Source organism: Eumetopias jubatus, unplaced genomic scaffold (assembly GCF_037043125.1).
Source record: "Eumetopias jubatus isolate StellerSeaLion01/CBP00866 unplaced genomic scaffold, mEumJub1_p1.0 scaffold_2, whole genome shotgun sequence".
Classification (NCBI taxonomy): domain Eukaryota; kingdom Metazoa; phylum Chordata; class Mammalia; order Carnivora; family Otariidae; genus Eumetopias; species Eumetopias jubatus.
The window spans coordinates 53,311,632-53,322,539 of record NW_028274808.1 but is presented as its reverse complement, the minus strand read 5'-3'; the positions used below and the strand labels follow the sequence as shown (position 1 = coordinate 53,322,539).

General features: G+C 44.4%; 1 protein-coding gene and 1 non-coding gene across 2 annotated transcripts; one reads left to right on the top strand and one right to left on the bottom strand.

Moving 5' to 3' along the window:
* Nucleotides 1–215: 215 nt before the first annotated feature.
* LOC114217548 (small nucleolar RNA SNORA72) lies at nt 216–347 on the bottom strand. Its single transcript, XR_003610995.1, has one exon. It is a non-coding gene; the product is annotated as a small nucleolar RNA SNORA72 (small nucleolar RNA).
* A 3,417-nt stretch (nt 348–3,764) lies between these two features.
* On the top strand, nt 3,765–4,446 carry DEFB136 (defensin beta 136). Its single transcript, XM_028114255.1, has 2 exons — nt 3,765–3,819; nt 4,274–4,446. Exons 1-2 carry the CDS (start codon nt 3,765–3,767, stop codon nt 4,444–4,446), a joined length of 228 nt encoding a protein of 75 aa, XP_027970056.1.
* Nucleotides 4,447–10,908: the final 6,462 nt, after the last annotated feature.

Genomic DNA, 10,908 nt, shown 5'->3' with positions numbered 1-10,908 from the left:
ATTTACAAGTTATTCTTGTAACTTTTATTCTGTGAAAATAAAACACAATAGTTTTACAATTCATTCAATGGCAGCTGTTAATCATCAAATTAGCAATGGTTATCTTCAAAAGTTATTACATCATTTGTAATATGTGCCATCATTTCTTGAGGATGAGCAAATACCTAGAGTCGCAGACATTTCCCATATAAGATGCATCATATAAATCAGATTCGGTTTATCACCATCATTTATAAAACCAGACCTAGGAAAAGAACTGGGTCTGAGGACACATGTATGGTCTTAATATAGTGAATGTTTAGCCTGCCCTGATTATTACAAAATCAGAATAGCAAAAATATTCACAGTATAAATTATTCTTAATGGACAAACCAATAAGGAAAAAAAAATGGACAAATAACTAGACTCTTATCAAAGGAGAAAATCCAAATAACCAATAAACATATGAAAAGATACCCCATCTTAGTTGTGATCAGGGAAATTAACTTAATCCGCCATGAGGGACCACTAGATAACCATCAAGTTGTCTAAAATGTAAAGGTCTGACAGTACCAAAGAGTGCTAAGGATGTGGAATAACCAAAATCCTTACACATAGCTGATGGATATACAAATCAGTAAAAAGCACTTTACTAAACAATTTAACATTTAGGACAAATTGATGTTATGCATGCCCTGTGCCTTAGCAATTTCACTCCAAGCTATCTCTCCTCCAAAAAGCAAGCCTGTGTGCACAGGGTATAAGTAACAAGAATGTCCACAGCAGGACTCTGTAAAACACACGGAAACAACTCAACTACTTGTCAGCAGTCATAAATCTATTAAGTAGTCAATGTACTGAGATAAAAACCAATGCTGCACACAGAAACACAGACAAATCTTAAAAACATAATAAAGAAGGAAGCCAGGCACAAATAATACTTTTGTACTGCCATTTATATATAAGTCAAAAAGAAGCAAATTAAACCACCCTATTTGGGGCGCCTGGGTGGCTCAGTTGGTTAAGGCTCCGCCTTGGCTCAAGTCATGATCTCGGGGCCCTGAAATCGAATCCCACATCAGGCTCCCTGTTCAGCAGGGAGTCTGCTTATCCCTCTCCCTCTACCCCTCCCCCAACTTCTGCACTCTCTCTCTCTCTCTCCCCGTCTCTCTCTAATGAATAGATAAAATCTTAAAAAAAAAAAAAACACTCTATTTAATGATGCGTACTGAAGGGAAAACCATAAAGCAAAGCAAGAAAGTGATGATTATCCAGGTCAGAGCAGCGGTTGCCTTGTGGGGGAGGTAGTAGGCTGTGGTCACTTAAGGGTTCCCTGGGACCTTCCGTGATGCTGGAAAAGGTCTGTTTTCTTGATCTAAGTGGTGGTTACACGGTGTTTGCTATATATTCTGTCACTAAGCTGTGTACATAATTTGCTTATTTTCCTTTATGTGCATTAAATTTCATCATTTAACAGTGATTTATTTTTAAAGTTTAAAAATAAGAGCCATGGGTGAACATAAACTTGCACATAGAGAAAAAAAAAGCAGTGAAGTCATTGCACTCAGGAACTGTGTGACTAGTGAATGAAGCATCTGGGAAAGGGGCTTGCTCCTTCAACAGGTTAATTTATTAATGTAGCATAGAATGTGTAGTCATTGTGGTTTTTTTTTCTTGAATGCAGACATGATACGGAGACCACAAAAATTCTATGAAACGAAAAAAAGAAAAAAGCACCAACAGAGCAACATTAAATGGGAGAGAATAAAGCTGTTTGTGTTTCCCTGGCACTTTTTCCCCCAACAAGACCTCAGGCAGGAGGTGGGAACACTCAGCACAGTTAGGAAAATCTCCTGCCCGGAGGTTGGGATGGTGATTTAATCAGGACACGCACAGGTGAAAAGGAAAGGGTCCATCCTGCCCACATGCTAATCTCCAAATACATTGTAGATTTGCTTTTCCAGAAACAGGTATAGGAGGGGTTCAGAAGTATTTGGAAGATGGTAGGTCCATTCTTTCCATATTCCCAAATGCAGGATTGAACAACTTAAAATACATGGAGAAGGACAGAGTTCTGAACTGAGAATCAAAAGAGCTGAATATTTTATGCCAGCACAGTTCACACCTTGCTTCTTTCCTTTGTGCAAGCCCAGTCACCCATTCAAGCCTCATGTCCTCCATCTCTAAGAGAACGAGAAGGTACCACTGAGTCTGCACCATGTCTTGGCAGCAGATGCTCAGGCTATGGCCTGCATTCTATGGCAGGAATTGTATGCCCCATGCAGAGTCTCCTGGGAGTCTTCCATGGAGTCATGTAAGCGAACCCTCAGCCTTGATCTAGTATTGAACTACTTACTTCCAGTCCACTAGCACCCCTCCTCTTCCCCACCCCCACGCCAATCCACAATGGTGCTCTCAACAACACACATTGTTGGAACCCAGAATAAAACTCGCCCGGCTACTTTTTGCATTCACCAATAGATCTCTTGGAGAGAGTATGCTGCAAAAAAAGGAAGAAACACAGCTATAATGGTGGAACTTAATAATGAATGAGGAGGAGAAGGAAAAAAAGAAGGAGGAGAAGGTGGTGGTGGTGGTGGTGGTGGTGGTGGTGGTGGAGGGGGAGAAGGAAGAGAAGGAAGTGAATAACCTAATTTCTGCCAGAATGAGTGTAATGGACTTCGTAATTTGTCATCCTCAGAAAACCCTTTTACAATGCACTTTTTGAGAAGAGGAAGCTGAAGCTCAGAGATGCTAAATAACTTATCCAACGGTACGTGACTGCAAAATGGAGCATAACCAATAAAATTATGCTCTACTGTCAATTTACAGATTCAGAATCCTACGGTCGTGGGCTACTTGGGTAGAAGCCTGCCTCAAAGGACAAGAATATAACCAAAGTAGGTGTCTTCTCAACTTTTTGGTCCTCCACCCACCACTCCAGGGAAGACAGACCTAATGACCCTTCTCCAGAGCTGTGTCCCTATAGCTCCGGGGAAGTGGTGTCCTGCTCTACTCTGAACACTGGGCATCCAACCTTGAACACCACACTGATCTGGCTCTTCCTGTGAGAGACCAGAAGAGAGTTCCAACCCACCCATTCCAAGAGTACCTTTCCCAGGACCCTCAAAGTTCCCAAATACTAGGCAACATTTCATACTAGTCACTTGGAAAATGAAGCCCCTCAGTGAATTTTTCTGGATGGCAGATTCCCTGCACCATCTGCCTCTAGCCAGGTAAAAAAAAATCTGCTGCCCAAAGAGAAGGCTACACCTTCTGAGCTACCCCATGTCTGAGCCCCTACCTAACTCTTGGGCCGACCAACAGTTGACACCTTGAGACCGTTTGTTTCTTGAAACACAGCAAGTTCTTGTTCACATCCTTTCTGGTCTTAAATTAAGCCCGTGTTTATAATATCACTTGTCTGGTCTCCTGTGTTCTCAGGGGACTCTGAAGGAAAGGAGAAACAAAACAGAAAGTAGACAATTTTCCTGCATTTTTCTATCATACACATGAAGTTATAGGCTAAATGTTTGGGCCTGGTCTCTGCAGCCTGTTCAGCTTTGACTGAGTTCCTTCTTTTCCCATGATTTGTAAAAGAGAAGGAAGCACAGACAGGACCAGGAACTCTTCTTCCTCTAACCCTGAAGAAGCCTGTCTCCCCTGGGTGCCATTCCAAGTAGAATGAGGCCAGTGTCCAGCCCCACCCAACCTTGTCCAGCTCTATAAAGGAAGCTCCCAGGCAGCCACCCCCAGGAAGTTCCAGGTCTATGCCCTCTCGAGCGATGAGGTGCTCTCTCTCTGGATCACTCTTCCTCCTGTTGATCTCACTGCCTTCAGGTAAGATGGCAGGTACAGGTCTGATCATGAAAGTGGGGGTCTTCTGAGGACACAGGTACTTAAAATCCTTTATAGGCATAAGACCAGCAGGGGGACACCCAATAGCAGTTGGACCAGCAGCCTAGGGATGGGATGTGAGTTAGTGGTCTTCAGCCCTTGCCCTGCTCACCGCTTGCCACATCCTGAAGGTCAGTCTACCCAAGCTTGAGAGAGAGGAGCCAATTTCATGACACACACGTCACCGTTCAGCTATTCAAATTCCTATTTCCCTTAACTTCCTCTGATTAGACTTAGACGTGGCAGCCCTCACTGAAATAGGATATGCGGTGAGAGGACAGAATGCAGAAGGTCAATCGCAAAATGATAAGCCACCCACCAGGAAGAGAGGGCAGGTCTAGGATTTCTCCAAGCCCCGTAAAGCCTGATTTTTCTTTTCCCTTTTTTTTTCCTTCAGGGAATGGAATGTTTGGAAATGATGGAGTAGAAATTCGTACTTGCACTGCACTTAAAGGCAGGTGCTTCTTCGGTTGCAGAGTAGGATGGAGATGGGTAGCATTCTGTCACAACATATTGTCTTGTTGCACAAAAATGGAGAAAAATATCCCCCCTCAGGTCAATGAGCCATGACCCTCACCCCATGGGTCCAAATAAAAGGATATATGAATGGCTAAAAGGACAAAATCCCCTCTCTGTGTGTAAAGATCATTGACAAGCCATAGGTAGTAAATGAGGGGCAGATTCTCACCAACTTACTGGCAAAATTCCAGAGGTATTTTGTGAAGGGGCACTGCGGCAAAATGTATCTCCTGTTCTTTTTTCTGCCCTCCCAACCCCAATCACCAATTCCTATTTCAAATTTAAAGTCAGTTGATGAACACATGGCCATAGGCCCAAGGAGACGATGTATGCTGAGCTCAATCACCATAGCTTACTCTGTGCCAGTCACACTTTTAAGTGGTTCATGTATATCAAGTCACTACAGCCTCACCACAAAACCTTTTTTTTTTTGCTCCAATTTTGCAGATGAAGGAACTTTTCCAAGGTCACACAATCAGTAAGAGTAAGTTAGTAGTGGGTTTGAGCCCAGTCTTGATCCAGTGTCTTTACCGTCAATCTGTACCACCTCCCAATGGTAAGAATCAAGCTGGAAGTATTCTCTGTAGTTTGTAGTGGTCGTAGGTTGTAATCCAATGAGGAGTCAAGAATCCAGCTAGATCCATGGAACAGCAGACCCCTCAAAACTCTCCCTGTGGCTTAAAGCTATAATGTTCCTGGTTGCTACACTGCATTCCTGACTCTACTCAGCAGCTCTGATGCTTCAAGATCAGGGTTGCCCTAAGATTCCACACACCAACCATTGCTGCTCTCACCACTGTGGTGGAAGCAATGAGCCAGACATACCCACACCCAAACTTCCAGCTGTCTGTGGGCCAGTATTGTTCCAGCAGCACTTCCTTACTACCCCTCCAGTGCCCCAGCCCAGGGGCAGATGTAACAGAGCTTTGTGAAGACCCTTGTCATTAGCTGCTCAGGAGGAAGAACAATAGCTGAGTGTCAGTCAGGGTTTCCCTCCTCCAAGGATGTGTCTGAAGGAAACACATCTGAATGTGTGCACTGGAATGCTAAGCAGGGCTTCATTCTTTCTGGAAGTCCTGCCTGCTCAGACTCATCCACTTTAATCCTCAACGTTCCAACAAAAAAGAAAAACCAAAAAGCCTCAGTAGTCCACAAGGCTGGCGTCCTCGGGCATCTGTGTCTTAGCTAGTCCTTTTGGTTACATCTAGAGAGGTTCTGTGGTGTTTGGCTACCTGTATTTGCTAATTAAACCCACCCCCTAACCAAAAGAAAAGGAGAGGTGGGTGCAAAAGCTCGCAAAGTAATATAAATGCAATGAAATTCACATAAAAGTAGGAAATACAAAGAGAAAACTGGGTGAAGGGAAAAGGCGAATATTCCTTCACCAGATTTCAAAAGGGTCCACAACCCAAAATAAAGGCTAAAGATCTCTACCCTTTTCTTGTGGTTCCCAAAACCACGATCATACCAGCCTGAGGTGAGAGACTGCTTTAACTTTGACAATGGGATGGCAGAAGAGACACACGACACTGCCTTTGATGTTCTTCAGGACAGCTTAGATGAGGCTGGAACATTCAGTTATTCTGGCTAAAAACCCACATATGAAATAAATAAGCATACTGATTTATCACACATAAAAGCCATTTTGTACTCACCTCATGGCTTCATGGGTACAACCTTTGAAGGAGGGGCCACCTGCTCTGAGGAAGCCAAAACTACTCATCTTTGTTCTCCACATCACAAGACGGCCATGGGGGAAAGTCCATGATTTAGATTTCGCAAATCAGACGTCTGTCCCCAGGCGCTGGACTTGAGTAAACAATATCACTACATCGGTGCCATTGGGAAACTGGTTCATCCTAGCGCAACAGACTGCTTCAGGACCCTGCTCCAGCAGAATGACCCTTCAGGGCTCCTTTGCTTATGGCCCTATTCTGAGCCTTCTCTATGAGGTCTCAGATATCTCTCTAGTGCATTCCCCTTAGGCTTAAAAATGCCCAGAGTTAATGTAAATTACTGGAAATCAAGAAATATGAAGGATATGGAGAACTTTTACTGATACCTTATCATACAGTCATTTTCTTTATTTTATTATGTTATGTTCATCACCATACATTACATCATTCGTTTTTGATGTAGTGTTCCATGATTCATTGTTTGTGTCTAACACCCAGTGCTTCATGCAGAACGTGCCTCTTTAATACCCATCACCAGGCTAACCCATCCCCTCACCCCCTCCCCTCTAGAACCCTCAGTTTGTTTCTCAGAGTCCACAGTCTCTCATGGTTCGTCACCCCCTCCAATTCTCCCCCTTCATTTTTCCCCTCCTGCTATCTTCTTTTTTTTTTTAACATATAATGTATTATTTGTTTCAGAGGTACAGATCTGTGATTCAACAGTCTTACACAATTCACAGCGCTCACCATAGCACATACCCTCCCCAATGTCTATCACCAAGCCACCCCATCCCTCCCACCCCCCCACCACCCCAGCAAACATGAGTTTGTTTCCTGAGATTAAGAATTCCTCATATCAGTGAGATCATATGATACATGTCTTTCTCTGATTGTCATACAGTCATTTTCACATTAAGTTAGGTAATGTGTGGAATTACCCCAGCACTCCTGACCCTGAACGCTACCCACACGCTGTGAAGCCAGGACATCAGTGGCAGTAAGAACCGAAACAGGCATCCATCTACACATGCAGAGGGAAAGCAGATCTCAGGAACAATCAGACCCTGCCCCCCAACACTACCCCCTTACTCTAAAATTCTTTTTCCCAAATCAAACTTGGAGGTTTAAAGTTTTGGCTATTTCAGGTCTGGGTCTGCCATAAAAATTACCACAAACTGTGTGACTTAAAGCACTAGAAATTTGTTTTCTCACAGTTCTAGAGACCAGAAGTCCAAAATCAAGGTATTGGGAGGCCATATTCCCTCTGAAGGTTCTAGAGAAAAATCCTTTTCTGTCTCTTCCAAGTTTCTGGTGGTTATTAGCAATCCTTGGCTCTCTTTGGCTTAGAGGTACATCACTTCAATCTCTGTCTCTGTCTCTGTCTTCACACGTTCTTCTCTCTCATCTGTGTGTGCCTCTGTATCTTTATATGGCCTTCTATACATGGCCTTCTATAAAGACACCAGTCATTGGATTTAAGGCTGGCCTTAATCCAGCATGGCATTATCTCATGAATTGCAACTACAAAGACCTTATTTCCAAAAAAGGTCATGTTTCAAAGTTCCAAGTGGACAGAATTTGGGGACACCAGTCAACCCAGTACAGGCTATAAAAAGGGGGTTCGCAATTTCTTTGGGGCAGAGAGAATCCCTTCTTTACTCACATTCTTTTTACACACAATGAGAAGAGCTAAGAGTAGGAGAGGATTTGCAAATAAACCAATTTTGCTATGAAAACCAACATTTTTCCCCTTCCTTTTCCCCCAGACTTCCCCTGGAGAAGACACAAAGAAGGATAAGGTGGTCCCTCACCTCAAATGCTCAGAGATTATTTGGAGAGATAGAAACCTAAATAATCACAACATGAACTGACAGAGTTTATAGTAATCCATGAAGTGACCTGTAGGCTTTCCTATAACACAATAAGCTTGTATTCCCCAGCTTTATCCTAGTATAATTGACAACTTAGGGTTGTATATATTTCAGGTATACAACTTGATGATTTAATTAATATGCATTATGAAACAAGCTAATGTACATATCTATCATGTCACACAGTTACCCTGTGTGTGTGTGTGTGTGTGCGCGCGCGATGAGAATACTTAAAATCCACCCTCTCAGCAATTCTCAAGTGTACAATACCATATTGTTGACACATGAAGCTTTGAAGTCAAAGTGGAGGTGAGCTATAGGGCATATGGCAAATCTGGTATGCCTTATGTGGAAGCATAGAGAAAATTCTAGAAAAACTAGTTCATGCAGAGACAGCTAACCCAGCTGGAATGAAAGTAGAAAGTACATCACCAATTCTGTGCTCCCCCTTGGGCTGTCATTTCAGAAGTCATAGATTTAAAAAAAAAAGGTGTAATTAGATAATAATGACAGCAAAATCCCAATCCTGTGTGCTGAGTTGGCATCAAAGGGATCCAGATCTTGAGCCACAGTGACTCTTCTCAAAAGCCGATTTCTGTACCCTTCCGTGCCCATGACGCAGAAGGAGCTCCAACTCTGTAAGCCCAACTTGAGATTCCTCTTGCCAGCCCAAACAACAGAACTCTCTTTCTCCTCAGCCCTCATTCCCAGCTTAACTTAGCCACCTTGAGTCTTCTCGTCTTTTCTCTCACCACCCAGTTCCCAATTTTGCATCTCAAGAGCACTAAAAACCACACTGGGAAAAAATGTTCTTGGTGGGGTGGGTCAGAGGAGGTGAAAGAGGAGGAAAGGGGGGGAACAGGCTTGCACTAAACAGTGCCTCCATGATGTCCCCCTGAGAACCAGTTCGTGCTCTCCGCCCGGCCAAGAGACTCAGAGTCATGGGCAGGGCCTGAGATGAGCAGTGGGGTCATAGAGCCGGCGCTCTGCACGCAGAACCAGTCATGTTGTTGTCATGACTACTACATCCACCATCACCAGGACTGTGATGAAAGAAAGAATTCTATTAGCAAGCCTAGCCAGCCACTCCCTACCCGTGGGTGCTCAGAGTTCCAGCAGAAGAGTACAGGCCTCTTAAGTGTCCCCAGACAAGCATTCAGTAGGGATCACAGGTCTCCATCCTCCACGATAAAAGCCCATTTATGCTGGGCACATGCGCAGACATCCAAGCAGACAGGAGTGAGTGAGCGCGACATGGCTGGTGGGGGGGGAGGGGCGGGTCACAAGCAGACACCTGGGGTTCGGGAAGAGCCTGTTGGAAAGTTCAGAGGCCCATTCCCTGCCTTCTTTCCCATCCAGAGTAACCACAGAGCAGCAGTGAGCTCCACTGGTCAGGTCCAGGTGGGATCTCCTACCCACATAATCCAGGGAGCCGCCTCTGCTGCCCAAGTCTTGTCCACAAGCCGCCAGCAGAGAGGTTCTGACTCCATGAGATGGGAAGTATTTTTGAAACAGCCTGTTGGGATAGGAGTGTCTTCTACATACGTTGGTGGTTTGATTTGGGGATATGAGCAGTTTTTCCTTCAAATTACAAAATCTCCCAGCTCATTTTACAGAGCCCAGGCATGGGCTTCTAAGGACAAGAGCAACTGTGCCATCACAGAGCCAGTAGGGTCAACAGTTCCTTAAGTTCCCCGCCCGTGTTGCATACATCACAAGCAGCGCCAGCCAACCCTAGTGTGTGGAGTTACAACAGTCAATGCTCATGACCACATGCCGAAGTGACAATGCCTTGACTATTCCAGACCTCAGGTTGCTGCTGGCTTGTGTCTTCTTAACCCAGACTCTGCTCAGGACCAGTGGGAAATACAGTGATTGATTGCTAACCACAAAGCTTCACTCCTCCGGTCCCGTTCCCGCTCTGCTCTAATTCATTCTAAAGCACAATATTCCAGGCCTGTGCTGGCCAGCAGAGAGAAACCCGGAGCCACATCTCGTTGATTCTAGATTCCCAAATGCCACGAGTGTGGCCTGAAGCCCAATTCACTTTGTGAGAGTCACATCACTGACTATAACGTGAATAATATAAATTTTTTGTCCACAAAACCACCTATTCTTTTTCTTGGGTGCCGTCATTCATTAATCTTTATCCTCCCAAAATGGATACTTGTGTCTTTTTTTTTTAATTTAAGGGCACAACCTCACATTTATTCCACTTTGACTTTATGTTATTAGATTTGGTCTCTCACACCAACCTTTTGAGCTTTCAGGATCCAGATTCCTTCACCCTGGAACAAGTCAAAAAAATCCACTGTGGGGGTGGGCAAGATGCGCAGCACCATGGCCAAGCCCACTACCTCCCCCAGGAAGATGGGGGAGCTACAGGCCAAACTTAGGGAACATCTGCACCCCCTGACTCCACTCCTGAGATCCTTGCCTTTGGTCGTACGTGTAAGTTCAGGGCGATAATGAATAAACCATGAGGCAGATGATGCTGGTACTTGGAATTTCATATCCTTCTCTTTGCTGCCAACTTCTTTCTCTTTACTAGCCCACCTACTAACCCACTCTAAGCAAAGCACATCCCAAAGTGGCCAAGGCAAGTTAACTCCATAAAGAGAATCTTAACTGCAAACATTTTCCATAAAGGGCCAGAGAGCAAATTATTGAGTGGCAGCTACTCAATTCTGTCCTTGTGTCATGAAAACAGCCACATTTCAATAAAGTTTTATTTATAAAAACATGCGGCGGGTGGGATTTGGCCCACAGGGCTCAGGTTTGCCACCTGCTGCTCTAATAGAAGGTTTCAGCTGCCTTGGTCCACTGTGGAGCTCTGGGTGAGCCCCACACTAAGTGCCAAGAGCCCACAGAAGCCTGGGCCAGGATATCTGCCCTCAAAGGGCTTACAGTTGACATGTGTTTATGAGAGATGAATAAGTATACAAATGGCAACATTCAATGGTATC